Genomic DNA, 22305 nt, shown 5'->3' with positions numbered 1-22305 from the left:
TGCAGCTGCGACTGTACTGTTCGCAAAGCTTCTGTGGACTGGTTATAGTCTACTGGTTTTCCCCATGTGTTGTAGCTACACCCATAGTCAGTAATGGTCAAGAAGGGATTTGAAAGTGACCACAAATCTCTGTTTTTTTTTTGTTTAGACAAAGATTCAGTTATTTTCATACATCCTATCTAAAAATTTTAGTGTATATTTAGGGCACTCTTCGAATTCATGTGCTAAATGTTCAATCCTAAAATGTACAGTGGCCCTCACTTTTACATGTATGTCCCATGCTACATTTAGTGTCATCATTGTCACCAAAATATCACCAACTCCGGAGCCAGAAACCCTCCTAAAACTTCTACACATCTATCCCACTTCGCTGTGGTCTGTAAAGCACAGACCAGAATATCACCACTCCCAGGTGCCACTAGATGTCGATGTTGTTTTCAACCAAGATGGTAAAGAAGCGATGCTGATCATAGAGAAAATGTCCTCCGTCTTATCAAGTTATGACAACACGTCTACTGAAAGCACTGCACGAGAAATGGAATTCTTATAAGTACAGATTCGTGCCATGGATAGCCGTTAACCTGCGCAAAAACGAGAGGTAGCCTAACTATTGTTTCTGAGTCGGGTAGCCAATGTTTTCTGTGCCAGGCTATGACAAGAGCCAGTCACATAAGTCCAGCGAAGTAACCTTTCGTATCAAGCAAGCTTCATAGCACGATGTCGTTTACTTGACATGCTATATAGCCCACACTTTCTCTTGTTCTGCTATTTGTATGTGTGCGTATTTGACCCTAGCTCCGAAATGTAACTCGTGGCAAGGTTGCTTCGCAGTAAAAAAGGAATACTTGAGCTATATCCACCGTTTGCCTATTTGATTCTTTAATACGGTTATTTTACAGCTTCCACCTATGTAGGTTTTGCGCTTTGGAAAAACAGCTGTGCAACAGTTGCTATTACAGTTCCAGACTACCTTACCTTTGTTTTTTTATTTTAAGTTTACATTTTTTGTTTACAGAACTCTCCGAAGAGTAAAGAAGCATTCCCAGGACAAGTTGGTCCCAGACGAACACGTAGCCGCCACCTTGCTGTCCCTCTTCAGAGATCTTTTCAAAAATGACATCGGAGGACAAAGGGAGGTGTTGCCCTTGCTTCCAGAGTCATCTCGAACAGCATACCAAGTCCCACAGAATAGTGCGGAGTCACTTACAAAGTTAAACAGACATTTGGACCCCTGTGAAGTTATGTTCGAGACACTTGGGTTTTGCATTGAGCGACGGCCAAGCTCACTCCGGGCAGCAGGTACCGGCGTATTCGTTACCATGGGAATGGTACCGAAAGGAACGACTGTAGCCATGTATCCAGGTACAAGCAGAGTTAATTTAACATAAGCGTCTATGGTTCGCGGTCACGGAGGATCTATGCCTGATTAATCACCACTTCACAAAATATTGTCAGAGATATGACTTTTGAAAGCCGAAAACCGCCAGTCTTTAATTTATGTCCTTGAACTGTACCGTTTAGGGAACAAGAAGCTTTGGATTCTAAATATAGTAGCAGAGTAAATGTATCATTAACGTTACCTGTTTCCCAAATTGGATTGACATTCGCTATTTTATTTGCCTGTATCCACATACACACACATTATGCTGCAATTGCCCATAATCATTAATATAGTCTTTTGTCATGTACTGTAATGTATCAGCTCCTTGAAAAATTGTTCACTATTATTTTGTAAGGGTTTGGTTTTCCAGGTTATTCATTTGACAAAATATATGTTACACCCTACAAGTTCTAAATGTAGTTATTAATCAGTTGCAGGTACATGAATCATCTACAACCCGATAAATGAATAAATGTTTCATCACCTCATATGAAACTAATTGCTGTGTCATTAAAATGTAATCACATTAACAGATGGTCTTATACAGAATGGCTCACCATGTTGGAAAACATGAGTTCACTTTATATTTACAAGTAATCATGTTTTGTTCTTTATTTTTAAAGATTGCCTTTTATATATACAATGCACTCAAGGATTGCTGTCTGAACTAAACTGTACCTATTTGAAGGGACAGTTCTCATGTCCTTTGTGTACGGGGATGTAGCTTCAACTGTCATTGAAAGGCAAGCAAGGCATTAAGTTCAATGCAAATGCATTAATTCAAATCAATGACCATGATACTAAGAATGGTGAAGTGCCAGAATAAGATATCCCTAACTGCATTGTGTTCATAAACAAAAGCCTTTTGAAAAAGAAACAGTGAGCTCCAGAATTATTGGCATCATTGATTGCCAATGCACAAAAAAAGAAACAATATAATTATTGAGATAAACTCAAAATGCCAACATGTAAAAATAAATACTGTACTTTATTAATCTTTCAATAGAACCAACCAAAAACATTTATTTCATAAAATCAAAGTCCTTTCCTCTAATGCTTGACAAGGTTAAGGAACTCTGAGGGATTTGGATTTTGGAGTCCTTCACATTCAATTCTGCTCATATCAACTGCCCTATTCAGCTCAGCTCACAGGTTTCAGCTCAGCCCACAGGTTTTTGATTGGATTGAAGTCTGGGGTCTTGGGGTAAGGGCAACCAGATTGTCAGCCAAAATTGAGTATACTTGATGGAATCTATTATGTCATTGATCTTAACCAATACCCTTGGACCTCTGGAATTAAAACTGCCCCAAAACATGACTGACCCTCCACCATATTTCACCGTGGGTGAGGTACCTCTCCTTTTGTGCACGTCTGTTTCGACACCGAACATGCCGGTGCTGAATCTGACCAAAACATTCAGTTCTGGTCTCATCTGACCAGGGCACCTTCGTTCAGTCATAATTTGAATGATCAAATGAGACCAAAATTAATTTTTGCTATTGAAATTTGTCATGTTGCCATTTTGAGTTTATCTCGATATTTATGTTCTTTATTTAAAAAATTAAAAAATTAATAAAAACATAAATAAACTTTTTCTGTATTGCCAGTCAGGGTGCCAATAATTCTGTAAATGACTAAAGAGGTAAGCAATTTTTAAATGGGAAGCAGATGAGAGATGTTCTTAATATTCTATTCTCTGCATTCTTCAGTGCCACTTTCTCCCAGTTCAATTAACGGAAATTACATGAACTCTCATTGTTCCCTGTTTGTTGTCTTATTCACAGGCACGGTCTATCAGACGCATGAGCCTGTCTTTTTCCAGTCTCTGCGCAACCCTTTTGTGTTCAGGTGTATCGACGGTGTGTTAATTGATGGTAATGACAAAGGCATTTCAAAAACCGTATACAGGTAGGAACTAAGCAGTTGAGGCCCTCTGAAAGTATTGTAGTGTGTCAATAATTATACACTTCTGTATAATCATATAATATTGAAATTAAAGCAAATTAAACAAACATTTAATATTTCCCTTAATTAGGTCATCAAGCCTTTCTAGTCAGAGATGTCAGAATTCGGCCTTTCTGGAGGAAAGTTGGCTTAGGCAGGCTGTGTTATCCCAGTTGCTTTCCAGTTTAGAAAGAAAAAAAAAAGTTTTTACCTTCCTTAAAATGATATATAGTTATTTCTAGTTTTGTTTTCAGCTAATGTACTTTATATATTTAAATTTAGAATAATATTATGACATCAATCAGTATTTATTTTTAGGCTTTTACTACCAACCAATAACTAGTAAATGTTCAAGGCGAGATCAACAAGTATGTAGTGCTCAGGAAATAAAATATTTGACTATGTATATATTTTATAAAAATTGCAGTTGCTGTAGATTACGGGTCAATGTGTCTCTGATGCAAAACGTTTGCTGAGAAGTGATCCAACCTGGAAAACATCTGAAATGTCTGTTCTTTTTTTTCTCCATACAGTGTGTTTCAGTAAGCCTGTTGTTTGGTATCTGTCTCTGATAGTTTTTTTTTCATATTTCTCTGCCTATTAAAGGCTTCCTTAACTTTCATTGGTAACCTCTCCACTGTGCCTATATTACTTACTGATTGTTCCACAATTGTGTTACCTTAACTTGAGTTGGGCTGCATTATTAAAACATTTTTTAGGTGAAATCTGCACAGACTGTGATGAACTGGGCTTTGAAAGGTTTAGCACTGCTAACCTCTGCAGGTCACGTATTTTAGGTCGTGCAGTGGTCGGGACAGGCTGGGTCCTTTCAGACTGAGTGACATCACTTGGTTGATGGCCAGTCCTCACAACCCACTGGCAGTGGGTCAGTACGTGAACAACTGCTCAAATGGCAGGTGACATCTCTCCTTCAGTAAAGCATTGTGTAGCAGGGCTACCTAACAGCTTATTTATTTTCTATACTCAACTTTTCACTTTTTTTTAAAAGCTTATCTCTTTTGTTATTTTAGAAAAGGCTGCAAATGTATGTTATCAGGAGTTTGACGTCCCAGACAAATTTCCATTAGAACTTCGGCAGTACCTTCCGAATGTAAATTACAGGCACGACACAGACAAGTAAGTTGTTTATGAAATGTCACTATGTGCCAAACTTACTGTGATTTGTTCATTAATCATCTAGAAGTTCTGCTGATAAAGTAACGGTACATTAAGATGCATGAAAATGTCTGATTCTCATGGACTGTGTGCTTCCTGTGCATCTGATTCTCATGGACTGTGTGCTTCCTGTGCATCTGATTCTCTTCCAGGCCGTTAAGATGTGTGGTTCTTGTGGCCCTGAGAGAAATAAACTCTGGAGAGGAACTCTTCTCAAACTACTTCACCATTGTACATTAGAACCCCGCATGGTTTTCTATGTTCTTATAAAGGTTTAATAAAATGAAGATAATTATGCTTGTCTGGAATATGTGTCCTGCAATTGACTGGCAGCCTGTCCAGGGTGTATTCCTCTCACCCAGTGCTTGCTGGGATAGGCTCTAGCACTTCCCATGTCCCTGACCAGGGTTAGATAATGGATGGATGGAAGAATGATATATGGCTGAAATGATATGGCCTCGTTTTTGACAAATCTGTAGTTTTATGCAAATGAGGATTGATACTCAAGTACTTTTTTTAACACTGCCAGCTCAAGGTCTGGTCCCTTGAATGGCATACCATGTTGGCAATAGATCTGGCCTGTTTCATTATAATTATGAGCTTGTGAATTACAGTACATGCACTCAGTACACCAGCTTGTTAATGCAATTTTCTTACGAGCCAATTATGTGGCAGCAACTAAGTGCACAAAAGCATCCAGACGTGGTCAAGAGGTCCATCTGTTTTTCAGACCATATGTCAGAATGGGGAAGAAATGTGATCTAAATGACTTTGGCCATGGAATGATTGTTGGTGCCAGACAGGGTGGTTTGAGTATCTCAGAAACTGTTCCATCTCATGGGATTTTCACACACAACAGTCTCAGTAACGCAAATAACTACACATTACAACAGTAGCACGTAGAAGAGCATCTCTGAACACAAACCTCTAAGCTACAGCAGAAGACCAATAAGTCTTAAAAATAAGTCTAATAAATATCAAATAAAGTGCTCACCGAGTGTATTTTGGCATCGTCGTGGTCACGTGTGCATTGTGTCTTTCATGAGTACGACTGCCCAAAATGTAGTCCTTCTCTACTTTTCTGTAAAAAAGCTGTGTATGAACAGGTGCTAAATGAGAATGTGTCCTCTCATGAAGGCAAAGTCACAGGAAGATTTCCAGAAGTTTTATTTCTGGATCTGTACACCAGGTATTAAAGTACAACATAAAATACAAAATAATGCTCAACAAATGAAAAACAAAACCAGTGTTTTATGTACAAATATAAACAGTAAATATTTCCTCTTGAACATTTCTGATATTAAATGCCGTTTTGATTGTCTACATTTCAGGCTTTATTTGTACTTAAGTTTTTTTTTCCCCCCAAATGAACTCTTGACCAAGAAAACCTTCACAACTGCACTGTTGGTAATTTCTTTTGTAAATAAAGTAAAATACAAAATATACAGAAATTAATGATTTACGAAACAATTTTACAATTAAGATTTCTTTTAAAAATCATTTTCTTTACAGATTTTGGGGTGGTTTAAAATGTACACATACATCCCTATGGGTAAGTTTCCATTATTTCTACATTCTGGCTTTTTAACAGATTTTTTTTATTCCGATTACTTGTCTTTTTAGCCACTACCTTTTAATACAAACTTGATAAGTACTACCACCGAATTTGCTAAAGCTTTGCAAAAGTGATCCAAGGAGGACGAAAGGCATTCAAAACAGCACAACCTAACTGACCAAAATTGTGCATCTTTGTGTTTGCCAACTGGTGCTACAATGCACATCCTTCAAGTAAGTCTTTAAGGGAAAAAAAACAAAGGGGGGGGGGGGGGGGGAACAAAACGAGTTACAACGTTGTCATTGATGCAGCACCAATTACTCATTCACAAGCCAACATTCACTTTCTTGTAGCCTGAAGTAAACATCTGAAACAGAACTCCTCCCCAAAACCTTTAATCCCCCATGTCATCTCGTATTCCTGCTCAGAAACCCTCCGTAAACTTAACCACCTTCGTCACTGTGAGCAGGCAGTTCGGCCTCCACTAGAGTAAACTGCTGCCCACAAGTGCAACAAACAGGCCGCAAAACGGGCACCCGTTACTGGGTTTAGTGCCACTTTAGTGTTTGGGTGTCATCGGAAACGACCTCCAATGTTCCCCCAAAATGTTCCTCCCGCGGTCCCTTCACCCCCCCCCCCCCCCCCCCCCCAAAACACCACCCGTTCACTCGTTTATGAAGCCTCTCTTCACTAGAAGCTTCATAAATACTGAAGTCACTGCTGAAAACATACTGATGGACATCTGCCGTAACGCCACGTTCGGGCCCTCCATATTGACTCGCTGCAATCCACAGGGCCACTTTCTCCAGGTGTGGGAGGACTCCCAGGTGAGCCGTGATAGTGCAGAGGTCACCGGTCCTATGAGCTGCAGTGCATTGCGACCCACACAAATGTAGGCAAAGTCATTTTAGTGGTACTCTCTTCTCAAGACAAGGTCACGACTACCATGCACGGAGAAGCAGCTCACAACTGCTGCACAGAACAAAAAAAAAAAAAAAAAAAACGTGTTAATGACTGTACATATTTACAAATTATTGCCTTAAACGATTTTAAATGAAATCTTTGTCTGAGCACAAACTCATGAGGTCAAAAAAAAAAAAAACGGACATTGTCGAATCAGTCGGTGATTACGTAAATGTATCCATGGACTGAAGTATAACCTAAGTGTCAGCAAGTCGACGTGTCCTTTCTCCTAATTATCATACCTTGACCATCACAAATGCATAGATAAAGTAAGTAAACAGTGGTACTGCATTCACTCCACTGACTATCTCCAGCAGTCTCGAAGCCTGTACTCTCAAGGGCAACCGAGACCATCTGGTGAAGATAAACTCCCTTCATGCCACGGTGCTTCCTTCCCCAAGCCCAACATAACACTTGGCACAAGGCTACCCAGTCAAGTGTCACAAAGTAAGGTGTTAATGTCGAGTCCTATGATTAAAGAAACTAAAAGTCTTCTTTCTTTTTTTTTCTTTTTTTTTTTTAAATCACCAAGACGACCCTACAAGAGAACGTACAAGCACACGGCTTAAATTACATAAATAGTACAAGTCAGTCAAAATAGAATTATTTTCTCAAACATCTGAAACTAACAAAAGTTAAATGTGCCTTTTTTTCTTCTCTTTTTTTTTTAGCAAATTTATTATCCTGTACATTTGCTAGAAAAGCCATTTTAAAGGTACATACAAGACTAAGGCTAAAGTTGATGGCCTTGGTGCAGTCCAGAACACTCTTTTGTAATAAATACCCACCCTCTAACTATCCCAAAAATTATATATATTTATATAATAATTTTTGTGTATCGGACCATCTTTCCATGGTTCAATAAAATGGAAAAAGAAAGGTATTCAGCCTTTGAGGAACTGTAGGCAGGAGCAAGTTGTCAATCTAAATAAATAGTGATAGTATTCAGATGCAACATACCATTTTTGAATGGGGGGGTGGGGGGGTGGGGGGGGACTAAGAAATGTTTGGGGCGCCCAAAACTCCAAGCAGCTACACAGTTGTGTTACCATGCCAACACTGATAAACAGGATTAGCATTGGATTACTTTCCTAATTTGCCTCCTACAGATGATTTACCAATCAAAGTAACACAGTTAAAATCACCGTAATCACAACCATCACATACTTGGAAACTAATTAGTACAATATATTGAAATGGTCAATATTTTAAACCCAATTTCACAAAGGAAACCTGGCAGTGAAGCTCTTGCTCAGTAGGCTGGGGGCCGGGGGTAACTTCACCTTTTTTTGAAACCCAAAGATGAACTCCCTCTGGGTACAGTCTTGGTACTGGTTTCCACAGACAAATACAAATTTTGCTTTTCTAAGAATCTCAAGTGCTCCATAAAGTACACAAAAGCTCCACCGAGGAAAGCCTTGCACCAATGTGTGCATTTCTTTAAAATATAAAAACCTGGACCCTCTTATATAAAATGCTACATCAGCCAGGGTCTGGAAATGGAACCTGTAAACACTGATACTCTAATGTACCAATGAAGAAGATAAAAAGTAAAAAGTAAATAAAAATAGTCTATGGCAGCCAAGTTAGTGGCTAGGAAAAAACCTTTCATTGGTTAAAGGTGTGGTGGCCAGTTTTGTTGTCGTTTTTTTGTTTTTTTGTCGTTGTTGTTTAAAACGTTGAGATGCTCGTAGGAGTAACAAACGAGGAAAAAAAAACTTAAATAAAAAAAACTAGAGATCTCAAACTTACACCACGATATTCAGTTCCCACAGGATACAGACACAGACGTAGGACATTTCCATGGATTTCAAGGACTGAAAAATAAATGGCTATATTAATTCTTGAGAAATCAAGATTTAGTTCTATAACGATAAGACATCACTGATGTCATAGTAAAAAAGAAAAAAAAAAATTTATAATATATATTTATATTATATATATATATATATGTAAAAAGAAATAAAGTTTCCAGTGAATGAGGATATGTACAAGGTTTGACAATGGTCCCCTGGAGGGGGCAGGTGACGTTAGCGGTGACGTCAGTCTAGCTGCAGCGCCGTGTGCGCGTGCGCGTGCGTGTGCGGACGCAGCGTGTGCGCTCCCATGAACACGCTGGGCTCGACGCCCGCCAGGCTGCCGAAGTCCGTGACGGAAACCGCCATCTTGGCGCTGGCGATGTGGCGGGCGCGGCCCTCGTAGCCGGCGGACAGGTCGCCGGTGAAGGCCTCGGGCAGGCCCAGCTTCAGCCGTTTGGACGGCCGCTCCAGGTCCTCCCCGCACGACGCCCCCAGGCTGCCCAGCTCCGAGTGGTAGAAGCCGGCCGCGTCCAGGAGGCTCAGGCAGTCGCCATCCAGCTGCTGCTCGTGGGACAGCGCCCCCCGGTGGAGGCCCTCCAGGGTGGGGAAGCTGTAGGGGTCCGCCGGCTGGCACACTGTCGCCACGCTATTGGTCAGAGCTGCGGAGGCACAGGGCCGCCATTACCCCCCGGTGACACTCGCCCACACACATGCATCCATTTGGGCAATCGGCCGACCCACTGGGACTTAGAGGCCGTCCTGCACCCAGACAATTAGGCCGGGATTCACATCATCTGTCCTCAACTCCAACAATCTTGGAATTGTTATGATTAATTCTTACAATTAAGGGTGTATTTTTTTCCCCTTCACAGTTTGGCAAGTTCAGCTATGAAGTTGAAAAATGAAGTCACCAAACTGTTTGTGAAGGGGGGGGGGGGGGGGGGGTCAAATGCAATTGATTTTCATTCAAAAGTTTTCTGTGCTCAATTGATCTTGCCTGGTGCAACTCAGCCAACCAACTGAGGGGACTAGAAGGCGGGGTTTGCACTTTTTGAGAGTGTCATTAATTCATTCCAATACACCAGACAAGCTTAGTAAGTGTAGACAATTATTTGAATGGTCTGGTGGAGACCCAAAGCTCTGTGAGAACTCTGGAGGATGAAAAGGCGTACTCACCTGAGAGGTCACTGGCGGTGATGGAGTTGAGGATGCTCAGCTGCTGGTCAGCTGAGGGTTCGAGGCGTATGCCACCAGTCCCAGCAGAACTGTCCACCACCAGGCCTTCTGCCTCATCCACCAGCCTGTCCATCAAATCTCTGGGGGTGGGGCAAAGCAAGAGAGCACCTCCCATCATTTCTGGACAAAGCTCCGATTCTCCCAACACTGCATTTTCCCACCTGAATCCTGAGAAAATCTCAGCACCGCAACACGTTTGCATCCAAGGAGCAGCTAACTACAATGTCCATTCATATCCAGGTCTATGAGACTCTTTCCACACCAAAAGACATGGATGTTCTGCTTTCTGTAGCAATTATATACCTGCATGGACTGACTCTGCACCAGCAGTCGAATTTGAAGGCCTTGCTCACCGGTGAAACAGCTGTACCCCACCTGGGACCTGAACCTGCAACCTCAGGCCCAGTTCCCTACTCTTTCCCCCTCCCTCCCTCCTCCTTTCACCGTGCGTTCTCTCCCTCCCCCTTTCTCTATCCTTCCCCTCCACATCCCCCTCTTCCCTCCCCTGAATTGGCTCAGGGCACAGAAGAATCACTCACGTTACACCAGGGTAGATGCTGCACCTCTTTTTCCCAAACCGATTCTGCTGGACGAAGTAATCAAAGCGCTCCGACTTCTTCCATATGTAGTAGAAGGCCACACATTCGGCGACTGTCCTTGTTTTGACCTGGGGAAAAACCGCAAGGAATGCCATTACTTCCTACCTCCCGTTACCCCATGCCGAATGAGGAGACTGATCTTTACTGCACGGATGAATAACTTACACTTCATGCATCTACACTCACTGAGTACTATACATTTTCACTTTAGATAATTGCATGAATAAGCAAGTGTAATAATCAGTGAATCGTGTGGCAGCAGTGCAATGCATGCAATCATGCAGATACGGGTCAGGGGTTCAGTTAATGTTCACATCAACCATCAGAACGGGGGGAAAATGTGATCTAAGTGACTTTGACCGTGGAATGATTGTTGGTGGCAGACAGCGTGGTCTGAGTATCTCAGAAACGGCTGATCTCCTGGGATTTTCACGCACACTAGCCTCTAGAGTTTGCGAAGAATGGCGCAAAAAACAAAAATGCAAATAACCACACATTACAACAGTGGTATGCAGAAGAGCATCTCTGAACACAGAACGCATCATAACTCAGTGGATAGGCTACAACAGTGGAAGTCTAAAAAAATAAGTCTTATAAATACCTAATATAGTGTTCGGTGAGTGTATAGAAGATGATTGCATACCACTGAAATAGACTACAGTTTACATGTCAGGAGTATGCTTCTTTAAATGTACCTTTCTTTACCCAGTTAAACCGAGAACACTTTTGCAGTGACTCGAGTGTCATTTTAAAGTCATTAACAGTGGCTGACAGTGGCATGGGATCTTTAGTGACCACAAAGGGTCAAGACCTGGGTTTAACATCTGAAGCGAAATGTCATGCTGAGATGATGGGTTCAGCTGCACCTCAGAAGAGCACGCAGGGCTCTTACCTTGTGTTTCTGAATCAGATGGAAGTTCTTTTCGTACAAAAGCAGCGCATGTTCAAAGCTTCTGCATTCTTCCTCTGTCCAAGGAAGCATTTCATCTAAAAACGGCAAAATGACTTTAGAAATTTGAACTTGATCAATAAACCAAACTGGCCAGCCTCGCAGCAGCCAAGAAAATTATTTTTGTTCCTTTTATGTAATCTCACATTTTTCACCTGACGGGATTGTATACCGATTCTGCATTGTATTTGTCAAAAAAACATTAGAGAAAAACAAAAAAAACGAAATGAAAACATTTTATTTTTCAACAGTAAATGAAATCAAACAATGCATTTAAAAAAACAATTGCCATTGGTATCACAAGATATCACCCTCAAGAGATGATCAATCTTTCTGTCGTCAGACTTACCCTTAGAGGATGTTGCACTGCTCCGATACCGTTCTAGTGCATTGTGGATGTTGTAGTTGCATTTCATGAGCTCATACAAAGCCTTAAGGAAGAATTCACTCTGTTACACTCCCGCAGAACAGTGATACAAGCAAATAATCTAGTAAAAAAAAGCTTCTGCACTAAAACAAAAAGATTTAACATTGCTTTGTAACTGCACAGAATCCTCTTATTTTGTTCAGTCATGTCCACCTCAAAGGGTTTGTGCTGAACAATATAACACACACAGCTGCAGGAACAAAGATCTTTAACCAGCCTGGAATATACAGGCTGTCAGTGTCAAATTACATAAATAGCTCAGAGTCTTACAATAGTATATAGAAATTGAATACACAAAAACATAAGAATTTGAAATTTAAACTGAATTCACACCCACGCGCAGGGGTTTTCAACTAGTTCAATTTATGCAATTCAATTGGAGAACGTTTTTCAGAGAATTGTCCCATTATGGGATTTTAGGGATCTAGAGAGCAGACCTCTCCTGAGCATGTGCACATGCAATATTTTTAAACAAGAATTATTACAATTATTTGACAAGGAGGGACGCATTTTATTTTTGGTTTAGAATTTATGTTTTATTTCACGTCTATTTGTGCACTTGAAAATTCATATTTCCTTTTCGGTTTTGGTCATTCGAATATCCAAAAATTACCTCAGATGACATCCCCAGGATCATCCCCTTAACTGGACTTGTACTAAGTAATCAGCGGACCAATATAAATAAGTTCCACACTGTTGCCTTTTGGCCAATGTGCACAACACTGATCCGTTTGCGTTTTAAAGTTCAAATCGGCCGATTGGGACTTTTGGGAGTCCCCACAGGGCGCTGGGCTGACCTGCTCGTTGTCCCGGATGTGACCCCTCTCCGGCGTTCCCTCCGTCTTCCCGTCCGAGGCCCACGACGACGTCTCACACAGGTATTCTCTCACCCTGCTCTCCGGCAGGGGGTCCGGACACCACAGCAGCTGGTCCTCTTCGCTGTATACTGCAGACGGGAGAGAACGCGCTGTCAGCCGCACGTCTGCGTGGCCTATTCGATTCAGTTCTGTCCGCGTGGCCTATTCGATTCAGTTCTGTCTGCGTGGCCTATTCGATTCAGTTCTGTCTGCGTGGCCTATTCGATTCAGTTCTGTCTGCGTGGCCTATTCGATTCAGTTCTGTCTGCGTGGCCTATTCGATTCAGTTCTGTCTGCGTGGCCTATTCCATTCAGTTCTGTCTGCGTGGCCTATTCCATTCAGTTCTGTCTGCGTGGCGCTGTGGTGTGAATGCCGGTTCTCAACCCAACCAATTAATGCTGCCTTACATTATTCAAATTGCTCATTCAGCCATACACATAAAAATATTATGATTAAATAACACCTTTCGTACATGCTATACACCTTCAAGATGCAGCTCAAAGTCCTTACATTCAGCCAATTATAAAGAATTATATATTTAACTGCATTAAAGCACACTAACTACCACAAACCAATTATAAAATCAAGAGCTGAGGCCGGGATAAAAACCAACAAAGATAAGACCCTCCATTGCACAGAGTTTGAGACCACCGGTATAGTGCTTTTCACAGACGGCCACACAGACACTTTACAGAGTAACCGACGGGGGGGGGGGAAGGGGGAAACACCTGAATCACCACGTACTGCAGCAGGCCTGAATCACCACGTACTGCAGCAGGCCTGAATCACCACGTACTGCAGCAGGCCTGAATCACCACGTACTGCAGCAGGCCTGAATCACCACGTACTGCAGCAGGCCTGAATCACCACGTACTGCAGCAGGCCTGAATCACCACGTACTGCAGCAGGCCTGAATCACCACGTACTGCAGCAGGCCTGAATCACCACGTACTGCAGCAGGCCTGAATCACCACGTACTGCAGCAGGCCTGAATCACCACGTACTGCAGCAGATAAATAAATAAAACTCCCCTCAAACAGCGGAGAGAACAGAACTCCCCGATGTCTGCTCCTCGGGCGTGACATATGTGGTTACGTCATTAACCTCAGGTCGTTAGGGGCCTCCTTGTTAATAAAGCGATTAAGTTTGTCTGATGCGGCAGCCCACAGCGCCTGTAATCGAGTCCCAAAGCGCCCAGGTGTCCATCTGCTAGTCTACTTTGCAAAGAACAGGTGATGGCAGATTAGGATTAGGCTATATTTTACACATAGAATCTACATTAATGATTGCCAATTTAAATCCTGTATAATTATATATCCTAATGACAATATAATTGAGCAGTCTGGTTGAATTGACTGCAGTTTACATTGAGCAAAACATGATGGTAATGGCACATACAATCACGACAGGTGAGGGATATGGTGCCTTGCAATGGCTGCCAAGGTTTAGCACTTCACAAATATTTCACAATAAGATAAAAGGATAGGCAATAAAAAGGAGCAGAGACCAATAAATCACAAGCAGCCATCACCGACTGACCTTTTTCCTCGTTTCCATAGCAGCAGAGATGGGCCGGAATCTCAGCTTGATACTCCGACCCCACCATTATCTCCTAAGGTTGGGGGGGGGGGGGGGAGCAAGAGAGATTTGAGTTAATTCGGCTTTTACCGCCAGTTAGTTAGAATTGTTCCAACAAATGCAACAGATCTGCACCTTTCTGGAGTCTTCGGGACTCACTCCATCCTCTTCCCCGTCCGACTCTTTGTCCCCGTCGTAAATAGCATTTGCTGCAAAGGAGGCCAGCCAAAATTAAGGAGGGGATGATGGGAAATTGTACTGAGTTGCATCTGAACATCCAAACGGCGTAATTCTATTCACCTGACCAAATAAGTGTGACATATCACTTACCATCCGTTTTAAGCATTAAATGCTCCACTCTACACCATTACGAGTTACACACAGTAAGCTTAAGGCAGCTACGTTTACAACATATTAGTCCACCGGCAGCCATCACTACGTGTGAAATCCATAAAACTGTAACTGTGTTCTGGTTGGTTCTAATTCCGCAGAACGTACATCGAAGTGTTCTTGGGAAGAAGTCTGTGGCTTCGTGTGAGGTTACAGACGGGGTCAGGTCGTCTGCTGACGACTGCGTCTCTTCATCATCTCCCGAGAGTAGATCTTTTGCAATCTCCTCCTGTTAATAAACAAAACACAAAAAGAACTTCAAATTAGTAAAGAGACCTAATTTCATGAGCTCACTGAGGACAAATCAAAAGGCTGTTTTGCACAGTAATGTTTTTCTGCCAAATAATTCCTTTATATGGCACAAGAAAGTGCAAAGAATTAAGCAGTATGTTAGAAAAACGCAAAAACAGAGAGGAAAAAAAAAAAACCCCACCATCACCATCAATGCCATTCGGATGAACCTACACATGGCTGTAGATGTCATAGCTGAGTGATACACTGAAATGAGCACACAAGGCTGATTTGAAAACTCACCTTGTCTAATGTCATATCTGGAAGCTCGTCTGTCAGCTCCCCTGACGAACTATCTACACTGGACCCCCCAACAGTACTGACCGATGCCTCATAATGATAAATGGCTAGCAGCTCCTCCAAAGGCATGTTACTCTCCTGTGAACACAATGGCACAAATTCTGAATATACTTCAAACATAGAGATCAACGGTCTCAGGCTTACGCAGATTTTCATTCTAACCAATTAATGCTGCCTTAATTCATTACAATTACTCATATTTAACAGCATAGAAGCAACAGTTCACATTTCATTTTATATACATTACAGGCAAACCTACAGCCCAAATTCAGCAAATAATTGAACCAATTATCTGAGGCTAGGATAAAAACCAGCACACACTGAGACTGAGACCACTGATGCATTTGTATATACTTACTATATTTACACACATATTTTTTAATACCATTCAAAATTTATAAAAGCACATTGCAACCATGTTCAGATAAGCGCTACATAAAAAAGTTGTTATTATATACATCATATGATGTATAACACAAAGGCAGGGATGCACAACTCCTGGTCCTGGAGGGCCAGTCTGCAAACTGATTTTTGTTCCTACCAATTACCCTAATTCATTTTCTGACAGCTCTAGAAATTATGTTGGTTGACTCCTGTGCTTGAGCAGAGTAAAATCTTTAGGATACACTTGTGACTGTGGCTGCAGCTGGTGCATTTACAAATATCTGATCAAGACATTATTTAGCAAATAAATAATGAAGAGCAGAAGTCCTGAAGCGGGTCGGCCCTTGCTGTGCACCCCATGCACAAAGCCCAACGAGGAATTATCAAATCTTGCCCTCAAATCCAAATCCAGCTGTGATTTTTCTCCCAGGTAAATAACTGAACAATTAGTGTAACTATCTTCACTCCTGACTCCAAAGTTGTAACGGTACAATACGTAATTTTGGACTTCTAAAGGTCAAGAGAGGAATTGCAGAAACAAATACGCTCAAACCACAACACTGTTTATCCCACCCCTTCTCTGTGAACGCGCTGAAAACCTATTGGCTGTGGCAATTAGAACCAATTTTCAACCAATGAGCTTGAAGTATTGTACAGCTATACAATGTTTTGGTAGAGTGCCGGCCCGTCAACTGCATATCCAGAATTTAATATTTTTAGAGTCAACATGCTAGTGAGCCTTTTTCAATGATAGGAAGGGATTTACAACAATATTTTAACACAAAAATCTTACCTATTGTACCTTTATGTAATTAATCCACACAACTTGCTCTCAAGACTTTAATTAACAGCTCTTCAGTTTTACACCCCCTCTAAACAACCAAATGTATACTAACCGGAAATGTAAAACCATGGTGAAAAACAGTGGTCCTCACTATTGGTCCTGCAGAGCCGCAGGGTGTGCTGGTTTTTGTTTTTGCCCCAGTCTCAGCAATTAAGACCCAGAAACCAGGTGAGGGGAGTTAACTGTAATCAAATGCTTTAATTTAGAAATGAAGTGCAGTAACAACACCCGGCGCCTCTCCAGGACCAAGAGTGTGAACCACTGATGTAGGATATCATCGGTACAAACTGGCAATAAACCATGCTTTTTATGTTTAAAAAAAAAAAGATTATTATTATTACCTTCTGTAAATCCGCTATTTCTGCGCTGATGTTGGAATCTCCCTCCAACAGCTCCTCCTCCTCCAAGGTCCGTTCATCGTCGTACTCGTGGACCAACATCTCCGCTGTGGGGTCAAAGTCATGATCTTCCGAAGACAAAGAGCCAACTGCGGAATTAAAATGACTATTAAATTCAGAAGTTCTCTCGTAATACAAGTTACAACATATTAGCTTGCTAGTAAATTGCTTTATACAATGCCTGTTCGCAAAAGACCGAACAAAGTTAGTTAGCGCACTACCGCACAACCGGCAGGAAAAACAACAGAGGGAAAAAAGCATCTTACCTGGGCTCGTACTTCCAAAGGAAGCCTAAAGGAAGATAATCCCAACAGATTAACATTTCGTGAAACATCTTCAGTAAAAGTTCGGTTTTATCACAGTTGAGTAACCCAAATAACCTAGCCAACTAAGGTTAACATGTCGCCTATTTGTAAGCGCCATCATTGAGCCCTCGGAAGCTTAAAAAATCTACGATATTGCTCACTCTCGCTTTCCATACACCTATAAAAAAAGCTTGCCGACTAGCTATATGGATAGCCAGATTGCTCAATAATAAATAAATAAATAGCGCTCCGTTTTTTTCCGCTATCCGAGACCTTCTTACACAGATATTTGGTCACCAACTATATCGTTTTGTCAAAAAACGATGCAAATGTGGCAATTATCCTGACATAAAAGCATAATTAGTATTTTCCATTTTATACCTGCCGTTACCAATTACTGTCACTGCGCTCCGCAGTAGATCTAAGGAGCTAGCTGGGCTAACGATAGCTCGCCCAGATCCAAGGCACAAACATAAACAACCTTTACAATCTCAGCCCCTCGGTAACATGATTCTCCACGATCCTATTAATTTAAGATTAATTAATATATTACATGCAATGTGTCGATAAACTACACAAGTGGAAATGCGTCCCTTAAATAAACCCGCACATTATTTTTTTTTCTAGCTGGCTAATGTTAGCTGGCTAATGTTAAATGGGTACTTCACCACTGGTTTGACAAACATTCTTCCACTGTGTTTAGATACGGACGCCGGGGCCTAGCCCCGTAGGATCGCGCTTTGATTTCAAACTAATTTGACAACCCTAGCTCCCTTAATTTACCAACCTGGCCCGCGTTTACACAATACAACACCTTAATGAGCACAGTCGATTACATTTAAGCACATTTTAACCATTTCTATATCTAAAAATATACATTTAAAATCTGATGGTTCTTCCCTTTTTTCCGTCTTACCTCCGCCATATTGGTGCCTTTAGGCTAATTAGGTGCTTCAGCGCGGTACCCGGATCGAATCTGCGAACCAATCGGAGAACTCGCGATGCGCTACCTACTGCACTTTGAAACCATCGCTGCAATAACGTGTCAAGAACAGTTTGGAAAACCGCAAATTCTTTGAATATCGATTTGTAAAAATAAATTAAGCATATTCAGTTGGCCCCAGAATTATTGGCACCCCTGACAAATCTCCAAATCTGAAATAAATGCTGTAAACTAGAAAAAATATTGACATAGCTTTTTTTTTTTCCAACATACCCAAAGTGTACGCTTTATTAATGATTCAATGGAATCAACCAAAGTCTTAAATTTTTCAAATTAAAAATATATTTCCCCCGAAAAAAACTGATTCCACGATCATTGGCACCCCTGGTTTAATACTTTGTCCAAATACCCCTGGCAAAGATGACAGCCACCAGTATTTTCTTATAATTTGTGATCACATTTGGAGTGATTTTTTACCATTCCTCCAGGCAGAACTTTTCAGAATCATTGCTATTGTTTGGATATCGTCCTCTTCAGACAACAGGTTTGTCATTAGATAGCCATTCCAGAACATGTTTTGTTTTGTTTTAACCATTTCTGTATGGATTTTGATGTATGTTTAGAGTCATTGTCCTGCTGGACAATCTACCTATGACCAAGTCTCAGCTTCCTCGCAGAGGCAACCAGATTTTCTGCCAAGATTTACTGATACATTAACGAAAACGTCAATAATCTACCACCGTTTTGACAGCAGGTATGAGGTGCTTCTCCTTGAATGTATTCCATTTTGCCGCCGGACATTTTGATCTTGTGGTATTTTGGTCTCATCTGACCATAGCACTCTCATCAATTTTTTTTTAGACTTGGCGACCCTGAGACACAACCAGTCTCTGCAATTCTTAAACTACAATCCTTGGGTTACTTATATGGCCTCCCTCACCACCTTCCTTACCACCTGAGGGGATAATATGGACTTGTATCCTCTTCCTGGCAAGTTTGCAACCATTCCATTACATTACATTATTGGCTTTTGGCAGACGCTCTTATCCAGAGCGAGATACAACAAAGTGCATACCCATAACCAGGGATAAGTGCGCTGAAAGACCCTAGAGGGAAGTACAATTTCAATTGCTACCCGTACAACAAAGATAGACCAGGGCCTATTTTTTTTTTTCTTTTTTTTCTTTTTTAAACAACAAATAAACAAACAACAAAGCAAAAGTGACCAAACTTAACTATCCAAATACTGCTTACCTAGCCAACTAAAAAATACCGAAACACAACGTAAATCACAAAGACCACAATTAAGGTTCACAGGGAGTTGGGAGTGATGGGGAGAGGTGCTGCTTGAAGAGGTGCTTCTTCAGTTTGTGCTTGAAGGAGGGTGAGATTCTACAGTTCTGACCTCAACGGGGAGTTCGTTCCACCACCGTGGAGCCAGAACAGACAGTAGTCGTGAGCGTGAGGGGGAGGTTCGGAGAGGGGGAGGTGCCAAGCGGCCTGTGGAGGCTGAACGAAGAGGTCTGGCAGGGGTGATGATTTTTTGTAGGTAAGCTGGGGAAGACCCCTTAACTGCTTGGAAGGCTAGCACCAATGTTTTGAATTTGATGCGAGCCATGACAGGCAGCCAGTGGAGGGAAGTAAGCAGGGGGGTGACGTGTGAGTATTTGGGAAGGTTGAAGACCAGACGAGCTGCTGCATTTTGGATAATATGGAGGGGTCTGATGGCGGACGCTGAAAGGCCAGCCAAGAGGGAATTACAGTAGTCCAGGCGGGACAGAACCATTGCTTGGACCAGGAGCTGGGTCGAGTAGGGGGTGAGAAAAGGGCGGATTCTCCTTATGTTGTATAGGAAGAGCCTGCATGACCGGGACACCGCCGCAATGTTCTTGGAGAGGGACAGTCTGCTGTCCATCACCACGCCGAGGTTCCTTGCACTGGCTGATGGTGTGAGTGTGGTATCCCCGAGGGAAATGGAGAGATCCAGATGGGGAGAGGTATTAGCAGGGATGAATATCATTTCAGCCTTACCTGGGTTGAGCTTTAGATGGTGGTTCCATATGTTTTATGCCCTTATTGTTGCCCATACAGTGCTAAGTGCTATGTTTAACCCTTTATGTATTTTCTTGTACCCATAACCGACTTGTGGTGGTCAATTCTGAATTATGAATTGACAGTTCTTTGGATTTTTGGTTGACAAAGGGATTTTGCATCCTTTTACCCCAGTTTTATACTCTAGTGTATACAGGAAGTGATGGAATTACATAATATAGTTCCTTTAGACTGAGATTAAGTCAATTAAGTACAATTGTACTGCCAATTTCACTTTCTTTGGTTTTATTTACAATAATTGTTAGGGCTGCCAGTCATGTTGGCACCTGTGATTTTCAGAAACCATGGTGGGCATTCCCTTGTCTTCTGACCAGCCGGATAACACCGCTGCGATCATCCTGCACTTCAACCACTTTCACCTTTTGGATGTTGTGGATGACCTTGTGGATGTTGTGGATGACCTTGTGGATGTTCTTAACACGGTGCTAAATGACCCATCGTAATGAGGCAATCAAGAATCCACCATGACCAGCCAATGAAAGATCTTGACTGGGCCGGGATCAAGACGCGGAACAAAGGAGCAAAGCACTTAAGAGTGCACTTGGTAAATGGTTGGCATTTATATAGCCCCTTCATCCAAAGCGCTGTACAATTGATGCTTCTCATTTACCCATTCATACACACACTCACAGCGATTGGCTGCCATGCAAGGCGCCGACCAGCTCATCAGGAGCATTTGGGGGTTAGGTGTCTTGCTGAGGGACACTTCAACACAGCCCGGGTGGGGGATCAAACCGGCAACCCTCCGACTGCCAGACGACTGCTCTTACTGCCTGAGCCATGTCGCCCCTATGATGCACTTGTATAATCTGTCCTGGTTTCAGTACCACTGTCTGGATGTCCGAGCTGCATTGAACACCACAGTGGCACTGATCGCGGTTATCTTCTTCAAAGCATGCTGATTTTGTCTCCGCAAGTGTTGTGAGAGATCAAAAACTGAAAGAAAAATTTAATGATTTCTGTAGTATGTTCACTGTCACCTTTCCAGAGCTGGCTTACATTGGCCTACTGTGCAGAGCCGAACCACACTGGCTCAGGAAGTATGCTTGTAACTCAAGGGCTGTCATTTTGATTCCAAGTCCAAGTGTTGTACTATTGAAAATGCACCTGAATTGTTTCAGTGTATATGCAGTTGTATAAATGCATTGTATATGAAACAAATGTATGCCTAGATAAGAATGTTTGCTGAAGGCTGAAACATGTAATGTAGTCAATTATTTCCTGCTGCTACCAATACCCACTTAAAAATGTTTGTGTCATTATTCTGTGAACCAAAACATTTGCAGATTTCTTCACAGTACATTTAAAATTATTTTTATATTTATCATTTACAGTTTACAAAATCCACCGAAATGAAAAAAACAACTAAATTGTTTTACATATATTATTCTGTATTAGATTGTCATTTCATTGTTAGATTGGCCAACAATGTTCTCAAATTAATTATGAATATATGACCTGCAAATGTTTGTTGATCTGGGTGTTCTGGTGATCTTTTGTAATAAAAATGTGATTATTAGAACTATGTTTATGGAATACAGGTCAGGATACTTTGCCAGTCTATGGTTCAATGAGAAGAATGTACATTTTTTGTGTAAAATCTATATGTCCTTGGAAGAAAACTTACAAGGTTCACACTTTACAATAAGAGTATATGTATGTAAAGGCTAATGTATTTGCTAACATGGATACATTGATGTACAAACACATTAATTAATGAATTGTTATATATTACACATTAGCAAACCATTGGATAAATGTAATTAATTAGCGGGTCTCATTAGCTCAGAAAGTAAGAGTGGTTATCCAGCAGTTTAGTTGCCAGATGACCTGCCCCGGGTGTGTTGAATTATCCTTGAACCTAAACCCACC

At 41.5% G+C, this 22305-nt stretch overlaps 2 protein-coding genes across 5 annotated transcripts; one reads left to right on the top strand and one right to left on the bottom strand.

Moving 5' to 3' along the window:
- Positions 1 to 432: 432 nt before the first annotated feature.
- setd9 (SET domain containing 9) lies at positions 433 to 4797 on the top strand. Its single transcript, XM_061215856.1, has 6 exons — positions 433 to 598; positions 1016 to 1362; positions 3167 to 3290; positions 4124 to 4239; positions 4358 to 4463; positions 4655 to 4797. Exons 1-6 carry the CDS (start codon positions 501 to 503, stop codon positions 4740 to 4742), a joined length of 879 nt encoding a protein of 292 aa, XP_061071840.1. The 5' UTR covers positions 433 to 500; the 3' UTR covers positions 4743 to 4797.
- Positions 4798 to 6721: 1924 nt separating this feature from the next.
- Positions 6722 to 18351, bottom strand: mier3a (mesoderm induction early response 1, family member 3 a). Of its 4 annotated transcripts, XM_061215852.1 has the most exons (13): positions 18295 to 18351; positions 17340 to 17364; positions 17017 to 17162; positions 15391 to 15525; positions 14965 to 15085; positions 14602 to 14675; positions 14428 to 14500; positions 12828 to 12976; positions 11953 to 12034; positions 11547 to 11641; positions 10595 to 10722; positions 9996 to 10135; positions 6722 to 9478 (listed from the first exon to the last, which is right to left on the bottom strand). In XM_061215852.1, the coding sequence occupies exons 1-13, from the start codon at positions 18301 to 18303 to the stop codon at positions 9063 to 9065; spliced, it is 1593 nt and encodes a 530-aa protein (XP_061071836.1). In that variant the 5' UTR covers positions 18304 to 18351; the 3' UTR covers positions 6722 to 9062. The 4 variants fall into 4 exon arrangements, 3 of the variants coding, with proteins under 3 accessions (XP_061071836.1, XP_061071837.1, XP_061071835.1); XR_009703882.1 differs by lacking the exon at positions 18295 to 18351 and having other exon boundaries at positions 6722 to 7029; positions 8773 to 9478; positions 17017 to 17891; XM_061215853.1 differs by lacking the exons at positions 17340 to 17364; positions 18295 to 18351 and adding an exon at positions 16728 to 16857 and having other exon boundaries at positions 17017 to 17139.
- Positions 18352 to 22305: the final 3954 nt, after the last annotated feature.

This window comes from Conger conger, chromosome 12 (genome assembly GCF_963514075.1).
Source record: "Conger conger chromosome 12, fConCon1.1, whole genome shotgun sequence".
NCBI lineage: Eukaryota > Metazoa > Chordata > Actinopteri > Anguilliformes > Congridae > Conger > Conger conger.
The sequence above is the reverse complement of the archived record's forward strand: the minus strand, read 5'-3'. Positions and strand labels throughout refer to the sequence as shown.